This window comes from Pleurodeles waltl, chromosome 12 (assembly GCF_031143425.1).
Source record: "Pleurodeles waltl isolate 20211129_DDA chromosome 12, aPleWal1.hap1.20221129, whole genome shotgun sequence".
Lineage (NCBI taxonomy): Eukaryota > Metazoa > Chordata > Amphibia > Caudata > Salamandridae > Pleurodeles > Pleurodeles waltl.
In genome coordinates this window covers 104,876,214-104,896,756 of record NC_090451.1, presented here as the reverse complement: position 1 = coordinate 104,896,756, position 20,543 = coordinate 104,876,214, and the positions used below count along the sequence as shown (strand labels likewise).

Sequence of the window (20,543 nt, the reverse complement as noted above, 5' to 3'; positions counted from 1 at the left end):
TCACTTGCAGAGATATGTATACATTTCATACAGACGTGTAGCAAGGCACAGGGCTGGCTCCAGTGTGGCTCAGGCTCTAGTTAGGAACTGTTTGCACTGCAGGAGCTTTTATAAGTAAGACTCTGGAGAATCTGAACTAAAACTAGACCTCTTCAGTTAAATCCTGATCATAAACTTCTTCAGCCATCGCTGTGGGCTGGGCGGACACTGTTTAGCTTCAGGCTGGACAGGAAGAGTGGACTCTCTAAGATGCTATAGGTCGGCATGTTCGCAGCACCACTTAGATTCTTGAGTATACCAACCAATCGGGTATTTCTGAGACTTACATTAATCAGGCACAATCTGATAGAATGAAGCTATTAGAATAAAAATGGCTCCATTGATGCCACTTTCCACCTCCTTGCCGGCGACGTCATTGTGGAGTTGGAAAAGACAGCAGACTGGCGCTCTCCACTGCAGGCCTTCCTGCTCTAGAGGCAGCCCAGGGCTCCGACAGATGACACAAGGCACTCATTCATGCACCTCATTCTTTGGGCTGTCAGAGATGCAGTGATGTGCTATAATCATGTATCATGTCAACGAATTAAAGAACGACTGCCTTTTATTCAGTGCATAGACGGTAGTGTGCATTTGTGCACGTAACTGTTTTTTTAAATATTTAATCTGTTTTTCGAACAAATCATAGTTCATACTGTAATATTTCGTACCTTTGTGGTTTTTCCTCCAGTTGCCACAGATGGGCCCATCTGCCTTCATCACCGACCCTACGTTGATATTAAAACCCCAGGCTTAAAGTTCTCATGTTTGCAACAGTCCAGTCGTCTTTTAATGTGACATCTTGCAGCTGCTTTTCAAGGTAAGTGTCTTAACCCTTGTAGGGCAGCACTGCGATCATTGTGTGGAATCATCCATGATTGAATGGGTGGATTGCTTCAGATAAGGTATTGTGAAAGAAGTGGGGCTGAGGAAGCACCCCTGCGCTTACGTTTGTGCAGCCATATGTGCTTCCACAGTTCTAAGGCAGGTTGAGCATAGTTAATAAGGCCTCATTCGTTCCATCAAAGAAGCCATTTTAAAAGTCAGCAGTTGTTACCTTATTGATTAAAGCTGCTCTGAATGGCTCACTGATGCAGATCAGTCACTGCATGACTTACATGTCTGGTGTGCTGACTCAATCCTTCATCCTTCCTTGTTGGCCACATTCAATTCCTTTGAAATTGGATTTTGGTAGCACTGATTATCCTAGTTACATTCTAGTATGCTTTGCCGGACTTACACAGGATCTCACTACAAGATGCCTTTTCATTCCTGTGAAGGCGGTAACCCTGCTGCGAATCTCTGTGCCATCAAGCCAGCCACTACTCAACATGATGCTGCCTCACTGCACCACACAACACAGAGGGAGAATTCTCCTGTGCTTCCTGCAAGTTTTCATGCACCTACCCACACCCAACACTCAACGCACTGATAGCACCCAGCACCCCACTCTCTGACACTCACACAGTTCTGCAACCACCAAGACAACACTCCACAGTCGCATGCAAGCTCCTCAACATCTGCTCACTCATGATAAACGTCACAGGGATCTAGGACTTGCTGCACGAAAATGCCCCTGATCCACCTTTTCTCACAGAAACCTAGTTAATCCCTGCATCAGCACCTGGCATTGCCATATCTATCTCCCTTAGCTACAAGATTGCCCAGCAAGAAAGACTTCATAAGTCTGAAGGCAGAATCCCCTTTGTTGGAAATGGCCCTTTTTGCAGGGTTATCCCCAAACCTTTTGCCTTCTTCCTCATATTTTTTCAGGCCTGTTTTTGGTGGTTTGTTGTCCCTGCACACTTTACCACTGCTAATCAGTGCTAAAGTGCAAGTGCTCCCTAGGTAAATTGTACTGTTGATTGGTTTATCCATGATTGGCATATTTGATTTACTGGTAAGTCCCTAGTAAAGTGCACCAGAGGTGCCCAGGGCCTGTAAATCAAATGTTACTAAAGGGCCTGCAGCACTGATTGTGCCACCCACTTATATAGCCCTGTAAACATGGCTCAGACCTGCCACTGCAGTGTCTGTGTGTGCAGTTTTAAACTGCCAATTCGACTTGGCAAGTGTATCCACTTGCCAGGCCGAATCCTTCTCTTTTACTACACGTCAAGCACCCCTAAGGTAGGCCCTAGGTAGCCCCAGGGGCAGGGTGCAATGTTTGTTTAAGGTAGGACATATACTAGTGTGTTTTATATATCCTAACAGTGAAATACTGCCAAATTCGTTTTTCAGTGTGCAAGGCCTATCTCTCTCATAGGTTAACATGGGGGCTGCCTTTAAATATCCTTAAATCACAGTTTCCCTTTGAGAGCAGATACAAATATGAAGTTTAGGGTCTCTGAACTCACAATTTAAAAATACATCTTTTAGTGAAGTTGGTTTTTAAACTGTCTGTTTGAAAATGCCACTTTTAGAAAGTAGGCATTTTCTTCCTTAAACCATCCTGTGACTATGCCTGTTTGTGGATTGTCTGTCTGGGTCAGTTTGACAGTTTGGTTGTTTTGCACCTCTCTAGACATGATGAGCCATCTGAGCTAGAGGGGAGGGAGGAGTGGTCGTTCACACCTAGAAGGACTGTGCCTGCCCTCACACAATGCAGTCTCCGACCCCCTGGTGTGCGTCTGGGGCCTGGTCTGGACAAGAAAGGATCTTGCAAACACCTGAAACTTTGCTTTGGAGTTTGCCAACTTCAAAGGCAGAACAGTGAATAAGAAGAAGACCCAAAACCCCAGACTTTTAGAATCTTTCTGGAATCAAGAGGAACCTCTGCCTAGGAGAAGAGCTGAATGAGGAGTACTGTCCCTTTGCTGCTTTGCTGGTCTGGCATGCAGTTGCTGCTTTTGCCTAAAAAGAGGGCAGAGGGTGAACTTTGCTGTGTGTCCTGCTTAAGAAAGTTCTCCAAGGGCTTGGAGTAGAGCTTGCCTCCTGTTGGAACTCTCAGGGACACCAAAGACTTCAGTTTCCTCTACCTGTAGCACTGGGAACTGTGGGCCCTGCACGTCGCATCGTCCCCCTTCGCATCACAGCCCCAACGCCATCCACGCCAGCGCTCCTGATTTCATCAGCCCGGAGTTCGATCTGCAACGCGTGTGACTTCCAGGGCCCGACGACTCCTGCACTGACTTTCGAACCGACACTGCGACGTCAGCTCACTGCGAGAATCACAACGCCCTACAAATCCAAGGTACTGTTTGCGGGTCTTCCCAAAATCGTAGCTGGCCCGCGACACCGCGGGCAGCCTGAACTGTTGGTTTTGTTGATCATGACGCCGCAATAGCCCCAGGTGGAGCTATTGACTTCAAGAAACTGTATTTTTGAGTAAATCTTGAAGAATTCCTATTTTTATTACTGTAAGTTGGATTTTTATCGTGTTTGATCTTGTTTTAAATAGATAAATAATGGCTATTTTCCTAAAACTGGTGTGGTGTCCTTTTGTAGTGTTTTGACTGTGTTACTGTGTGTTATGTGCAAATGCTTTACACATTGCTTCTGAGATAAGCCTGACTGCTCGTGCCAAGCTACCAAGGGGGTGAGCAGCGGTTATCTGAGCAGGTATCTCCCTTATCCTGACTAGAATGAGGGTCCCTAGTTGGACAGGGTGCAAACCGACTGCCAGCTAGAGACACCATTTCTAACACCCTTCATCCACAAGAAAACCATCTGCTGCCCCCTATCCACAGACACGTCATTCTCCAACATGGCACACCTCCGATTCAAACTGTGTGTCACAGCCAACTTTACCTTAAGCGGTGCTCTCATCTACAGCTCACAGGACTGTGCATAAACTTATCCGACACCATCACAGACCTCATCGCACCACTCGCACTCGATGCTAGCAATTCCGTCCTAGTCAGACACCTGAACGTCCACCTTGAAGATCATACTGACCCCCAACTCAAGAGCATTCAATGAAGACTTTTAAAGCCTGGGCCTCAACCAACTAGTGAAGGCACCTACTCACATTGGCGGACACCTCCACAACCCTGTTTTCATCAACTTAGGCTACATCCAAGTCGATGAGCCCACCTCAGTTCCCTGAACAAGCCGCACTGTCACCAAGTTCAGCATACCCGCCCCAGTCCAAGGCACATGCACCACCCTCAGACCAGACCATCAAAACTAGAACTGCATCACTGACAAGGACTGGAACACACCTCTCAAAAAACACACCAACCTGAACAAAGCATCAGCCTCCCAAGGCCATCAAAATGTTCAGCAACAATTGAATCAGCTCCCATGTCTACTCCGTGGCCCCCCTCAAACACAACCGTGCAGCAAGATCCAGGTCCGTTGGTACACAAAGGAACTCAGAGTGATGAAACACCAGTGCAAACAACTGGAACACAAATGGAGAATGAGCCAGGACCATGCAGACAGGAGCTTGTTTAAATGTGCCCTGATACTCTACCACAAAGTAATCTGGACCACAAAATGTATAGCTATGGTGGTCCGAATTTATATCAGTACCAACAGAAGCAAAGAAATCTTTGCCATTATGAACGATTTAACTCACTATCAGCCGCCTCCAACTCGATCACTCCCTTGCAGTACCTCTGCAACAATCACTTTCAATCCTTCAGCAACAAAATCACAACCATTTACAGCAACTTCAGTCTGCACCCGGACACTGCAGACCTCACCACACACCTCTCAATCTTATTGAGAGAAACAAATTACTAACCACATGGCCAGCCATCAACCCAGGAGAAACGTCCGCCATCATGAAGTCCATCCACTCAGTTGCCTTATGGGACCCCTACCCACACCATGCCTACTCAGAGGACTGCAAGCCATCTGCAGCATGCTCACTCCCATTCTAAATGCCCCCCTCCTCTTCTTCAAACTTCTCAGATGCTTGGAAACACGTAAGCAATTGCTGAATAAATCCTCGAGAGACCCTTCAATGCTCGCATAATGGAGATGGATCACCCAGCTACCATTCCTTTCCAAGGCAAGGGCTTAGAGAAAGTCATCAAAAGACACTTCACCAATTAACTCAACTACCACAAATTCATTGACTCCACTCATTCTGGTTTCAGACCCAACCACAGCACGGAAAGTGCCCTCATCGCTGCCACGGATGACATCTGCATGACTGTAGACAGAGTAGACACGGGCAGCCCACATCCTCCTGGACATCTTTGCAGCAGTTGAATGAGTCCCTCACCCCATCCTCATCCAACGCCTTCAGGACATTGGAATCCAAGGACACGCACTTCGATGGATCTTCTCCTTCCTGACCCAGTAAGTTAGCCTGGCGCCATATTCCTCGGACGCCCGTGACCTCATCTGTGGAGTTCCATAAGGATCGTCTCTAAGCCCGACTCTCTTCAACACACACATAATCCTCTAGCTATCATCATCCGTTCTCACAGTGTCAATGTCCTATCCTATTCTGACGACTCACAACTGATTTTCTCCCTCGCTAATAAGACTCCTAGTAGCCGGATCAAGTTCAATGCCTGCATGCCTAAAATCGCCCCTTGGATGAAAACTGTCTAAAGCTGAACACCAACAAGACCAATATTGTGATCTTTGTGAAGCTCATTGAGGAACTCCATCTGGTGGGCAGCAGCACTAGGACCAATACCCACCTCCACCACCCACGCCAAGAACCTTGGGATCATAATTGACAGCAAACTCTACATGACCGCCCAAGTCACTTCCGCCTCATGCCTCCCTACCCTGAAGATGCTGAGGAAGATTTTCAAATGGCTTTCATTAGCACCCGGAAAACTGTCACACATGCCCCGGCCACCAGCAAGCTGGACTATGGGAACACCCTCTACTTCGGGTAAAAAAAAAAAAACTCACCGGAAGGCTGGTGGCCAGAATCACTCTCAACCTCTCACGCTGCACTAACATCACACCACACCTGAAGAAGCTCAGTTTGCTCCCCATTCACAATTCAAACTCCTCACCCACACGCACAATGCACAACGCACTACATAACACTGGTCTAGCATACCTCAACAACCATATTTGCTTTCACAAACCTTCAGACACCTCTACTCGTCCCGACTCTTACATACACAAATCACACGCCTATGGAAAACCAGATCCAGGGAGGGGAGGAGAAGCTGAGAAGAAAGGGTGACTAAAATAAAAGATTACAGTCAATAATAAAAAATTGGAGCACACTTTTGGATACCAAAGGTTTATTTCACTGCATGGGGTTGATTCACACATCCCTTTCCTCCCACATGTGCACTCCCCTCCTTTGCCCTTATGTATACCCATAACGTTAGGTGATTCCAAATCTCTTCTTCTGTTCGGAGCCTCTCCTGGGACGAAACAAGGAAGATGAATGATGAAACCTAACAGAAAGAAAAAAGGCATAACGAATTAAAGAACAAACTCAAACCACAAGCACGAAGAACACCGGAAATTGTAACTTTTGGCTTTAGTAATCCCTCTATCACAATATATAATAAAAAGTGATTGTGATATTTCATAGTTCAGAGAGGAGTTGTCGTGTTTTATCGTATACAGACCAGTGCAGGGTGGGAAACCCTCGACCCGATAGCAGTAACACAACTAACTATCCTTGCCGAATCTCCCAGGGCTGATTGTCACCTAGAACACATGTCACTCAAGTAGTGCATTTTGGGGCTTAGTAAATTGTAGGGTGGCTGCAGTACACTGGATTGTCTTTCTTAAAATGCAATATTGAATAAGTCATTAGTAGCAAGAAGATCTATAAAACCCGTCTGGCTGTGTGCTGGAAAGGAATCCAGAAAACGTTTCAGGCCAAACTCTCTTTTTTAAGGAGTGGTCTGATAGAGGAGGTTTTCAGCTTGGGTGGGGATGAACTTAGTTCCAAGAATTGTTGAGTAAGCTTCCACCTAGCTCACCTTCAGAGGTTGTGGAAGGATACTTTTTAAAGACTTTTGGAAGCACTGGATTTGAAAGTAATCCTGATGGCCTTTCCAACCCCCTCTCTTCACATGCTTTGAGTACTACTCAGCAGACATTGATGGGGTGACAAATAACAAATTGGGGTATATCTCAAGCATTACTTAAAGTGATTGTCTTCCTCTCGTTTGACACATGGGTATTTATTAAGCTTAGACAGGGTGATAAAGTCTCAGAGAAGATTTACACAAATAAGGGTCTTAAACAAGGGTGTGTCTTGCCCTCCTTGTTGTTCAATCTATATAATGATAACCTCAGTTGGGCACTAGCTCAGCCGGAGGTATTCCCGCCTGGGACAGGGCCTGATACGATGCAGATTCTACAATATGCGTACGATTTTTAGATCATACAGGGCTGCAGCGGGTGTTAGATGACGTAAACAAATATAATCTATGAGATAAACTGGTGGCAAATGTTAAAAAAAAACAAAAGTTATGGTTTGTGTAGGAGGCTGGCCTGGCTTGTAGTGGTACCTACACTCTGTGCCAGGTCCAGTTATCCCTTATTAGTGTAGAAGAGGTGTTTCTAGCAGCTTAGGCTGATAGAAGGTAGCTATAGCAGAGCAGCTTAGGCTGAACTAGGAGACATGTAAAGCTCCTACTATACCACTGGTGTCATATGCACAATATCATAAGAAAACACAATACACAGATATACTAAAAATAAAGGTACTTTATTTTTATGACAATATGCCAAAAGTATCTTAGTGAGTACCCTCAGTATGAGGATGCCAAATATACACAAGATATATGTACACAATACCAAAAATATGCAGTAATAGCAAAAGGAAGTAATGCAAGCAGTGTAAAGTTACACTAGATTGCAATAGGAGCACATAGGTATAGGGGCAACACAAACCATATACTCCAAAAGTGGAATGCGAACCACGAATGGACCCCAAACCTATGTGAGCTTGTAGAGGGTCGCTGGGACTGTAAGAAAACAGTGAGGGTTAGAAAAATAGCCCACCCCAAGACCCTGTAAGGTAGGTGTAATGTGCACCTACAACCCCCAGAGAGCACAGAAGTTGTGATAGGGGGATTCTGCACGGAAGACCAACACCAGCAAAGCAACAACAGTGGATTTCCAGACCTGAGTACCTGTAAGACAAGGGGACCAAGTCCAAGAGTCGCAACAGTGTCGAGAGTGGGCAGATGCTCAGGAAATGCCAGCTGAGGGTGCAAGGAAGCTGCCACCGGATGGAAGAAGCTTTGTGTTCTGCAAGAACGAAGAGGACTAGGAACTTCCCCTTTGGAGGATGGATGTCCCACGTCGTGAAGAAGCTTGCAGAGGTGTTCCCACGGAGAAAGACCGCAAACAAGCCTTGCTAGCTGCAAGGGTTGCGGTTAGGGTTTTTGGATGCTGCTGTGGCCCAGGAGGGACCAGGATGTCGCTACTTGGATGAGGAGACAGAGGGGGCGCCCAGCAAGTAAGGGAGCCCTCACAGAAGCAGGCAGCACCCGCAGAAGTACCGGAACAGGCACTTAGAAGAGGAGTGAACCGGAGTCCACCCGAAGTCAGAAAAGGGAGTCCCACGACACCGGAGGACAACTCAGAAGGTTTTGCACTGCAGGTTAGAGTGTTGGGGACCCAGGCTTGGCTGTGCACGAAGGAAATCCTGGAAGAGTGCACAGGAGCCGGAGCAGCTGCAAATCACGCGGTACCCAGCAATGTAGTCTAGCGTGGGGAGGCAAGGACTTACCTCCACCAAACTTGGACTGAAGAGTCACTGGACTGTGGGAGTCACTTGGACAGAGTTGCTGAGTTCCAGGGACCACGCTCGTCGTGCTGAGAGGGGACCCAGAGGACCGGTGATGCAGACTTTTGTTGCCTGCGGTTGCAGGGGGAAGATTCCGTCGACCCACAGGAGATTTCTTCAGAGCTCCTGGTGCAGGAAGGAGGCAGGCTACCCCCAGAGCATGCACCACCAGGAAACAGGCGAGAAAGCCGGCAGGATGAAGCGATACAAGGTTGCAGTAGTCGTCTTTGCTACTTTGTTGCGGTTTTGCTGGCGTCCTGAGCAGTCAGCGGTCGATCCTTTGGCAGAAGGTGAAGAGGGAGATGCAGAGGAACTCTGGTGAGTTCTTGCATTCGGTATCTGAAGAATTCCCCAAAGCAGAGACCCTAAATAGCCAGAAAAGGAGGTTTGGCTACCTAGGAAGGAGGATAGGCTAGTAAGAAAGGTAAGAGCCTATCAGAAGGAGTCTCTGACGTCACCTGCTGGCCCTGGCCACTCGGAGCAATCCAGTGTTCCAGCACACCTCTGAATCCAAGATGGCAGAGGTCTGGGGCACGCTGGAGGAGCTCTGGGCACCTCCCCTGGGAGGTGCAGGTCAGGGGAGTGGTCACTCCCCTTTCCTTTGTCCAGTTTCGCACCAGAGCAGGGCTGGGGGATCCCTGAACCGGTGTAGACTGGCTTATGCAGAGATGGGCACCATCTGTGCCCATCAAAGCATTTCTAGAGGCTGGGGGAGGCTACTCCTCCCCAACCCTGACACCTATTTCCAAAGGGAGAGGGTGTAACACCCTCTCTCTGAGGAAGTCCTTTGTTCTGCCTTCCTGGGCCAGGCCTGGCTGGACCCCAGGAGGGCAGAAACCTGTCTGAGGGGTTGACAGCAGCAGCAGCTGCAGTGAAACCCCGGGAAAGGCAGTACCCCGGTTCTGTGCTAGAGACCCGGGGGATCATGGAATTGTCCCCCCAATGCCAGAATGGCATTGGGGTGACAATTCCATGATCCTAGACATGTTACATGGCCATGTTCGGAGTTACCATTGTGACGCTGTACATAGGTAGTGACCTATGTACAGTGCACGCGTGTAATGGTGTCCCCGCACTCACAAAGTCTGGGGAATTTGCCCTGAACAATGTGGGGGCACCTTGGCTAGTGCCAGGGTGCCCACACACTAAGTAACTTTGCACCCAACCTTCACTAGGTGAAGGTTAGACATATAGGTGACTTATAAGTTACTTATGTGCAGTGGTAAATGGCTGTGAAATAACGTGGACGTTATTTTACTCAGGCTGCACTGGCAGGCCTGTGTAAGCATTGTCAGATCTCCCTATGGGTGGCAAAAGAAATGCTGCAGCCCATAGGGATCTCCTGGAACCCCAATACCCTGGGTACCTCAGTACCATATACTAGGGAATTATATGGGTGTACCAGTATGCCAATGTGAATTGGTGAAATTGGTCACTAGCCTGTTAGTGACAATTTGGAAAGCAGAGAGAGCATAACCACTGAGGTTCTGGTTAGCAGAGCCTCAGTGAGACAGTTAGGCATCACGCAGGGAACACATACATATAGGCCACAAACTTATGAGCACTGGGTTCCTGGCTAGCAGGGTCCCAGTGACACATAACAAACATACTGACAACATAGGGTTTTCACTATGAGCACTGGGCCCTGGTTAGCAGGATCCCAGTGAGACAGTGAAAACACCCTGACATATACCCACAAACAGGCCAAAAGTGGAGGTAACAAGGCTAGAAAGAGGCTACTTTCTCACAGTTTGGAATTTTGATTATCGGATACCTTAAACGGCTTATACAATTAACCTTCATCAAGAAAAAAGCAAACAATAGAACCTTCACCCTATGCCGTTCAAACACACATTTACGCAGCTCTTCCACAGAAGCTATCAAATGAGTCGCAAAAAAGCTGATTCCAAAAATCTCAGATGGCCATCAATCTTATCCCGAAAAGTTTTCATTAGTTTTAGATAAGTTGCAAGGTACTGTATATAAAAGGCTTTTTCAGCTTCTACAGTACACTTGATGCTCCCAAATACAGTTAGAAATTTGGTCTGACTAGACACGATTTACAGTGCAAATCGTCTTTCATTGAATATTATTTATGCATGCTAAAGTTGGCTCACTCAAGATGGCGTTACAAGAGATCTTTAAGTCAGAAGGCAGTGCATGGTCTAAATAATTAGTTACGGCCAATCATGATTTATAAGTGGATATTGCCATACTCTTAAGTAAATCTCTCTTTTACTCATACACTCAAGTAACTCCCTCTTTTACTCAGTATTAAAACCTACTTTTAAAAAAGCAAGTTATGGAGCTATCAAGGAAAATAAGACTTCAAAATCATAGAAACCTGTGAGAATTTTAAACCAATCCTCCCCTCATATGAAGCAACTTGAATGCAGTACTACCTAAAGGAACGTCTAAGTAGGGACTTCAGGAGTTACATTCTGCAAGCAATATTTATGACTTCCTATTAATTGTTACAGATCAAATTGCAGGAATAACGCAACTGTCAGCCCGCAATGTATGTTTTCCAAATATAAAAGTGAAAACATAGCACATCTATTCTGTTGCTGCCCAAAACATATATCATCCCACGGCATCCTGCTCAAAAGATGTTTTAAAAAACAAGATATACATCTACACAGACGCATCAAAATTCTGCTTCAATGACTGGAATATTAGGGATCTTGTCCGAATCGGCAAAACATAAGAACAATTTCCATTACAATTAAAGCTCTGACAAATACCGAATAATTATTATAACTAATATGGCAATTATTTACCCAAAGAAACAGATTCATGAGGCAGCAAAAGGAGTAAAGCTTTAATTGACTCTTTAATATTTTGCACACTGCTTAAACAATAATTGCTGATGGGTGGTAATAAACTCCCCTCAGTCCAGATGGCATTGTTGTTTGAAATCTTCACCGGCCATCTTGGAAGCACAAGAATTTGGGCAAGCAATCTTCCATCTGCCCAGACATCCAAGTTGTTGTTAAAACCAGCAAAACTAATATCCACGGAGCAGGATGTGCAGTCATTAAAGGGAAAGGTGCGTGGCAGCTGGGTAGCCAAACTCTGTTAACCTGGTGTTCTTCCTACCTCTCTCAACTGCTTCGTAAGGAAATGAAAAGACATCTGATGAAACTTAGATTTAGACTAAGGGCCATATGTATGAACACATTTTCCCATAGACATAGAATTGGTAAAAACCTTTGATACAGGTGGCCCTAATTCCCTTAAAAGCTTATTGGTATGGTCGGATGGAACACAATGAAAACAGGGAATGTAGATTTTGTGCTAGAGGAGTAGTATCCTTGACTCCAGTCTTCTGCATTTTTGCACCAATAATTCAGTATAGAAGATTCTGACTGTGTCCAATATTTTGAGTGCGAAATAATCGGACTTGCCACAATGCCAAACAATCCTGCTTGAAAGGCAAATAAATCCACACAGTTATCTTCTAGTTTTTTAATGTTTTTTTTAAAGTCACGATCGTACTCCTACAACATGGGACAGCTGAAGCATTAGAAACCGCCAGATGACAGCCATTGTAGCCACGACAGGCACAATTTTATTTCATTAAAGAAAAGGACTGCTCTTTTTATCTTTGATTATAAGGCTCTTGGCAGTTGTGGCTAAGAAGTTATGCATCGTAATTTAATAATGTTGGGAAATGATCTTTATAGATTCAATTTGATGCATACAGCATTTTATTGGTTCTATAGTCTTTAAAAAATAAAAACGTATCGGCCTACAATGTTTACATCACATTTTAAATTGTTTTAAATCACCCAAAGATAAATGTTTGAGTTACAAACAAGGATGCTTTAGGTTATAGGCCTAGTTATAAGTTGATTTGTTTTTATATTGTGTTGAGAATGATCAAATTATTGTAATGATTTTAATTAATCACACCATAAAAATCAATTCAGTTCAATTCAGCTGAACTTTTAACATTAGACTATTTTTATTTGACAAAAGATGGTGTGACAAAAGTGTGACAGTAGTAGGTTTTTCATCGAAAGCTAATGGCTTATGATTGACCTAAAGAACTGTATGACTGGATATGATTGATCAGATGAATTACAATTAATTTCAACTTACTGAAGATTTTAGTAGATTCTTAACTGTTTTTACCCTATTGTTTTTAGTATTTTGTAATTATTTTAGGTAATTAAAAACAATAATGTTTACTTACAAGTGATGCTGATGGTTATCTTGTGATTATAATGTACAGGAAATATTTTCCTAAGATGGTACTGAAAGTATTTGGTTGTGGAAGATTGCTTTTGTCTCTCTTTATGGTTTTATGGTGATTGCATATTCTTTTGTGATTTTAGGCATACTTGCTAATTTTGCAGACTAATGACTGCCTGTTAAGAATGCTTATGCTAATGAATATAGGCCACTGTTGGTGTGGTCAAAGCAATAGGCCTGATTATTTCATTTGGGAAAGTAAGGTCAGGCATCATAGGACAGATCTTTTTATTATGAAAAGTTATAATCAAAGCAATATGTCTGACTTGTTTATTCTGAAAAGTATATGTTAGAACCATTTTGCTTTTAAGGGGGATTGTATCCCTACAGAGGTAAAGACTATAAACATCTATTTTGTTATATGTAACCTCAGAGATTACTGATGTTTGTTACCCCGGTGGCAAAACCTAAGGCTAGATTTGGCCTTTGAAAATCTTTATTATGCCATTTCAGGAGGTGTTCTGTATTGTTCTGTCAGCTGTAATTGTAAACTTATTTTACATGTTATGAGGGTACACATATCGTTGTGTTGTGGCAAACCATGTGCTCAGAACTGTAGGCCTTAGCTTTTTATAGTAACAAGCCAATGATAAAGGCTACAGGTCCAATTAGTTTGTTCTCTTTGTTATAAAATGTTATGTTGGAGGATCGTGCTCAAGTAACCCCATTTGACTCTGTCAAAAGCCTTCATTGCCTCCAAAGTCATAACCGCCAGAGGGACGTCATAAGTAGTGCCAGATCTAAAGCCCCAATCAAATTAAAGGTTAATTCATATAGCAATCTGCCTCTGATAAGCCCTTTCTGGTCTGGATGAATCAATCCTGTCACTACCCCACTTAACCTATCCGCCAGTGCCTTAGCAAATAACTTATAATCGTTATTTAAAATCGATATTGGCCTATATGATTCACAATGAGCCGGGCTCTTTCCTGGCTTCACAATCAGTGTAATGATTGCATCATTCCAAGAAATTGGTAATGGCTCTCCTCAAAAACCTTGCTGGGTCGGGGAAATCAAGTAGATGAGAGAAGACCGTTCTAAGTGGCTCAGTATCGTCGAAATGTGGACCATAAAACCCAACTAAAGTAAGTCTCATACCACATAATTGGAGTTTAATTATAATCCACCTCCTGATTTATCCGAAACCACCTTCAGCATTACTGCTTTAACCTGCTGTTTAACCAAAATCGCAACCCCCTTAGTATTAAAATAATGATCTGTGCAGGCAAAGTATCGAACCCATTTTTGAGACTTGAACAATTCCATAAATTCTACTGTAATTAGATGAGTTTCTTGCTAAATGAATATATGGTCTGGAGAGTCCCTCAAATACTGCAGAATTTTGCTGCTTTTCCCTTTGGTGTGCAGACCATTTACATTCCATGACATAATCTTGATCAGTCTCCTACTGTCGTCTTGGCCTCCACCGGTACTATCCACTTATTAAATTCAGTAAAATATTGACTGAAGTGTATGAGGATTTTTTTTCTTTATCTCCCACATGCTCCCCACCCTGTGCCCCTCATCCCCCCCACCACCAACCCTTTGAAAAAAAAAAACTGCATTGTTATGGACTGGGTGTTAGTCCAATTTTGGTGTGCCTATGGGATTCCTGGGATTCCCGGCCATAAACATCATTACAGGAATAGCCCTTCACTTGTCAGAGGCCCCGCTCTTGATGACCTCTAACAACTCATCCGCTGCCCTTTGATCCCTCATATTATACATTTTATTGTTGTGTATTACTCGAAGAAAGGCCGGAAATTTGAACTGTGCAGATGCACCTAGACTTTTGTATTCCTCCAGACGTCTCCCCAATTCCCACTGCTTATTTATAGTTACTCTGGACAAATCTGATCTAATCTCAAAAGAAAAGTCCTCCCCTCTAAGTGTTTTCATTTGTAGTGCTTTTAAAAATATATTTTCTTCTAAAACATAGGACTGGAATTTTAACAGAATTTTGTGCAGCTTCTTTTTGTTAGGATTTCTCCTGAAAGGGTCTCTATGGATCCTCTGGATGTCACTCTTCTCCATCAAAACTGCTGTCTTAATGAGGGAAACTACATATGCCTTTAGGTCAACTCCTTCCACCCCCTCTGGAACATTTAGAATTCTTAGGTTATTCCTTCATGAACTATTTTCCAACTGTTCCAGTTTGTTCGACAAATCTTGCTCATTCCTCTTCAGCAATTGGATTTCCTCCTTAATTCCTCTTTCATGACTCCGACTGTCTCTTCAAGAACTTGGGTTCTAATCGTCAAGAGGTCAATCCTTTTTTCTAGAGCTTCGCAGGCTTCCCTTATCTCCTCTTGTTTGACTCGGAAACCGCAAAGCCCCTTTTGATGTCATCCGAGAGGAATAGGATCAAGGACACCAAAGAAGTACATAAAGTGGTGATGGGGTGAGCCATACTGTTCATCAACTCTTAAGGCCTCCTGTACAGGATCCCATAATACAGGAGTAGTCCCTACTGAGGGACTGCCTTACCACTGCTTAGCTGTATGGCTGTAATCTCCCCTCAAGCCCCACTTACAACCTCAGGGCTACCCTCCAAATTTTCTGAGACCTTATATATGCTAACGCCCCCTTAGCTCCTCACTGTCTCATTACCACTCTCCATATGTTGTGGAATTAAATCCGAGAAGGTGCATGTTTTGCTTATTATTGGCAGTGCCGATGACCGCAAACTTGCACCGACCTCTGAGATTTTCACATGGGTGGATGTAACCAGCACATATCGGGATTTGTGACTTCTTCTGTTTATATATGTATATATATGTAGAAAAATCAGCTTCAGGATTTTCTTTTTAAAAATAAAAAATAAAGCAGTTTGGTGGGGGGCACCATCAAGTTGGCGCAGCCGTGCACCAAACTGTAAACAACACTAACAGGAACCGCTGTGAAAGAGGTTCCTGCCTATGCTTTAAAAATGACCGCCAGCTTGGCGATCGTTACTGAATTAAGTGGGCAGCACTTCCATCAGTGGGCGTTGAGTCGGAAGATGGAAGACATCAGGGTGACAAAGTAATTTACTCCATCGCTCTGACAGAGAAATGAGCCTCCCGCCTATGTATAAATTAGGCCCTTAGTTGGTACACCCTCTTCCTTTCCAGTTAGGAGAAAGCAGCTTAGGTGGGAGGATGAAGGAAATGGAGGGCATGATGGGGAGAGGAAACAAAGGGCAAAATAGCAATGTAGAACGGATGGAGGAGAAGCGCATGGTTGAGAAAGAAATGGGAGGAGGACACGATTGTGAGCATAACCTAGAGAGGCTGGGCCAGGGAGAAGCATATGGGTGACAGTGAGCAGCACAGAGAGCAGGGGAAGAGAAGTGCATGAGCGAGGTACCTGGAAAACACATGCATTGTTGTGGAGAGCATAGCTAAAAAGAAAATAAAAGTAGTACAAGGAGTAGATACACAGAAGCCAGCCAGTCAAAAAAAAACCACAAAGAGGCCATGCCTCATGGGAGGGAGAACACACGGTTGACAATCTGGGACACAAATAAGCAGGCAAATGAGATTGACCAGAAAGCCCACCAATGACAAGCAATGGGCAAGCTCCAAGTCCTTGTATGTTCTTGGTAAGTCAACAATAAATCTTTCGCAACCAGACAACTGTGCTGTCTTTTACGTTTGACCTAAAAATGGACAGACTGAATTTTCCTGTCAATGTCAATCTGTTATCGAATTGTGTGTTTCAGGCTTTCGCTCTTTAATCACTCTAGATGTAGTTGTCTTAAAAGAACAAAGTTGAGTTGATCCAGTGCTTGTTTTGAGAGACCTTTGCGCAAATGCCATGTGAACTGTGACCCTGTATGTAGGGTTTCCTTTAGAGATATTGCTTTCTCAGCCCACCATTATTAAACCTGACATGCCTTCCTTTTTTTCCCTGAATTTCAGCTTGAGCACAACTTAGCGAATAATGAAACCCCCAGTGAGGAGGCGTGTGGCACCTCTGCGCCTTGCAATAGACCCGAAATTCCTATGGCGCCGCAGGAGGTGTATCTGGGCGAAGAAAGAAAAGATCCGCCTACTAAGGGCACTGAAGGAGCAGGCCCACTCAAAGGAGCTGGACATGGAGAGGTTCAGGATGGAGCTGCCAAAGAAAACAGAGGACGAGGTTTGTATGAGGATAAGCACTTCCTCTTAGAATTCTGTTGGGCATAAACAAGGGCCTACCATGTTCTCACTGCATAAAAAAGCAGATATTTTGCACGACAGATATTTTGACAAAAGATGGTGTGACAAAAGTGTGACAGTAGTAGGTTTTTCATCGAAAGCTAATGGCTTATGATTGACCTAAAGAACTGTATGGATGGATATGATTGATCACATGAATTACAATTAATTTCAACATACTGAAGATTTTAGTAGATTCTTAACTGTTTTTACACTATTGTTTTTAGGTTTTTTTATTTTGTAATTATTTTAGGTAATTAAAAACAATAATGTTTACTTACAAGTGATGCTGATGGTTATCTCGTGATTATAATGTAGAGGAAATATTTTCCTAAGATGGTACTGAAAGTATTTGGTTGTAAAAGATTGCTTTTGTCTCTTTTTATGGTTTTATGGTGATTTTATATTCTTTTGTGATTTTAGGCATACTTGCTAATTTTGCAGACTAATGACTGCCTGTTAAGAATGCTTATGCTAGTGAATATAGGCCACTGTTGGCGTGGTCAAAGCAATAGGCCTGATTATTTCATTTGGGAAAGTAAGGTCAGGCATCATAGGACAGATCTTTTTATTATGAAAAGTTATAATCAAAGCAATATGTCTGACTTATTTATTCTGAAAAGTATATGTTAGAACCATTTTGCTTTTAAGGGTTATTGTATCCATACAGAGGTAAAGACTATAAACATCTATTTTGTTATATGTAACCTCAGAGATTACTGAAGTTTGTTACCCCGGTGGCAAAACCTAGGGCTAGATTTGGCCTTTGAAAATCTTTATAATGCCATTTCAGGAGGTGTTCTGTCAGCTGTAATTTTAAACTGGAAAAGTGAGAGATCCAGGAATGAGAATTATATACCCAGCATTGCCCTCTCCCATGAGCGACTGTGAAAGAGGATACTGTAGACACAAAAGCAGATTGAGAAATTTGATTCTCCAGCATGAATTATCTTTCAGAGGTTCTCATGCTTGTGTAATATATCAGTCTAAGAATCCTTACATTTTGTAACCCCTTGGTTGCTAAGCCTTTCCCCCTAGAAGGCTAAGGCTTTTTTTTTGCTCTTTGGTGTACTTTGCACGTATGCCTCCATAACATTTTTTTTTTTCACATATGGTATCCATGCCAAATATGTTTTTTTTTTTTTTTTTGTCACCTGTAGATTGTAAAGGTACCCAGGGTTTGCGGATTCCCCTGGAGAATGGCCAAAATATAGCTACATTTTGTGGGGGTTTTAGAAAGAATTAAGGGAACGTGCCCCACAAGAAAACCAGTTTTCTTTAACCACAGTTAATACATTTTTCTAAGAGGTGGTCCAATTTTTCCTAATTTTTGTGGTTTCAACCTACTTGCTGTTTGGTGGAAACAAGTGCAAAACCCATTGGTGATCCCAGAAATGTTTACATTTTTTAAAAGTAGATAAAATTCAGCAAGCGGTTATTTGTTTAGATTCCTCAAGCTGTTCACAAAAAAACTAATTGTTGAAATAAAACATAACTAAAAATATTAGGAAGAAACAGCCATTTGTGACTACATTTTTTTCTGTAACTTTTTATCACACTGGTCCATTTACAAACACAATACACCATTATGTCTGGTGGACGCTTCTGGTTGCAGTGAGATGTAAGGTCTGTAGGTTTGCCACAAACACAAGATGCCCAGAACAAAAAACTGAGCTGCTCCTTACAATGGTTTGTCATTGTTTACTGACTATAAAGCAATTTGTATGTTAGAATAAAAAGAATGAGAAATGGTTCTGAAGGAAACCTTTGTATTTCTGAAATGTGCACAAGATACTGAGTTTAGGAACGGTGATTATTTGTACACATCCAAATTTTGGATTACCCTAAATTACTATGGGTATTTTGCAAAATATTTTCTTTCTTGCACACACTGTTACATTTGGAAGCCATAATGGAAGCCATAATTGCAGAGAAATGAAATTGATAGTAACAAGTGTACTACTTGTCTGTAGTCCCACGTCTCCCATTAGAAACGTACCCCACTTGTGTGTCTGGGCCTAGCGCCTGTGACACAAAACATCCCGAAACGCAACCTGAAGACATCATATTTCATCCAGCAGATTCCATGCTAAAGGCGCAAGTTATGCCTACCTTAGGGTATGAATTATATATTTTTGAGATAAGTATAACTGGTGAATTTCTCTGGTTTTGTGCTTGTAAAATCTGAGACTAACTATAACGCCCATGTAACCTTTAGTTTTTAGTGAATTTCTAAGGTTTTTTTTTAAATTCTACAGGGAGTGCAGAATTATTAGGCAAATGAGTATTTTGACCACATCATCCTCTTTATGCATGTTGTCTTACTCCAAGCTGTATAGGCTCGAAAGCCTACTACCAATTAAGCATATTAGGTGATGTGCATCTCTGTAATGAGAAGAGGTGTGGTCTAATGACATCAACACCCTATATCAGGTGTGCATAATTATTAGGCAACTTCCTTTCCTTTGGCAAAATGGGTCAAAAGAAGGACTTGACAGGCTCAGAAAAGTCAAAAATAGTGAGATATCTTGCAGAGGGATGCAGCACTCTTAAAATTGCAAAGCTTCTGAAGCGTGATCATCGAACAATCAAGCGTTTCATTCAAAATAGTCAACAGGGTCGCAAGAAGCGTGTGGAAAAACCAAGGCGCAAAATAACTGCCCATGAACTGAGAAAAGTCAAGCGTGCAGCTGCCACGATGCCACTTGCCACCAGTTTGGCCATATTTCAGAGCTGCAACATCACTGGAGTGCCCAAAAGCACAAGGTGTGCAATACTCAGAGACATGGCCAAGGTAAGAAATGCTGAAAGACGACCACCACTGAACAAGACACACAAGCTGAAACGTCAAGACTGGGCCAATAAATATCTCAAGACTGATTTTTCTAAGGTTTTATGGACTGATGAAATGAGAGTGAGTCTTGATGGGCCAGATGGATGGGCCCGTGGCTGGATTGGTAAAGGGCAGAGAGCTCCAGTCCGACTCAGACGCCAGCAAGGTGGAGGTGGAGTACTGGTTTGGGCTGGTATCATCAAAGATGAGCTTGTGGGGCCTTTTCGGGTTGAGGATGGAGTCAAGCTCAACTCCCAGTCCTACTGCCAGTTCCTGGAAGACACCTTCTTCAAGCAGTGGTACAGGAAGAAGTCTGCATCCTTCAAGAAAAACATGATTTTCATGCAGGACAATGCTCCATCACACGCGTCCAAGTACTCCACAGCGTGGCTGGCAAGAAAGGGTATAAAAGAAGGAAATCTAATGACATGGCCTCCTTGTTCACCTGATCTGAACCCCATTGAGAACCTGTGGTCCATCATCAAATGTGAGATTTACAAGGAGGGAAAACAGTACACCTCTCTGAACAGTGTCTGGGAGGCTGTGGTTGCTG

The 20,543-nt window shown here is 43.4% G+C and overlaps 1 protein-coding gene across 3 annotated transcripts in view; it reads left to right on the top strand.

Annotated features, from left to right (window-relative positions):
* SNAPC2 (small nuclear RNA activating complex polypeptide 2) overlaps positions 1-20,543 on the top strand; it is a 51,961-nt gene that overhangs the window by 11,567 nt on the left and 19,851 nt on the right. For 2 of the 3 annotated variants that reach the window (XM_069216688.1, XM_069216687.1), the window contains 2 exons: positions 728-856; positions 16,879-17,098. In XM_069216688.1, coding sequence (XP_069072789.1) covers positions 16,901-17,098 — 198 coding nt within the window. In that variant the 5' untranslated portion in view covers positions 728-856; positions 16,879-16,900. Of the gene's footprint in view, positions 1-727; positions 857-3,116; positions 3,230-16,878; positions 17,099-20,543 lie in introns of those variants that run through there. The other variant, XM_069216689.1, reaches the window with a different exon arrangement.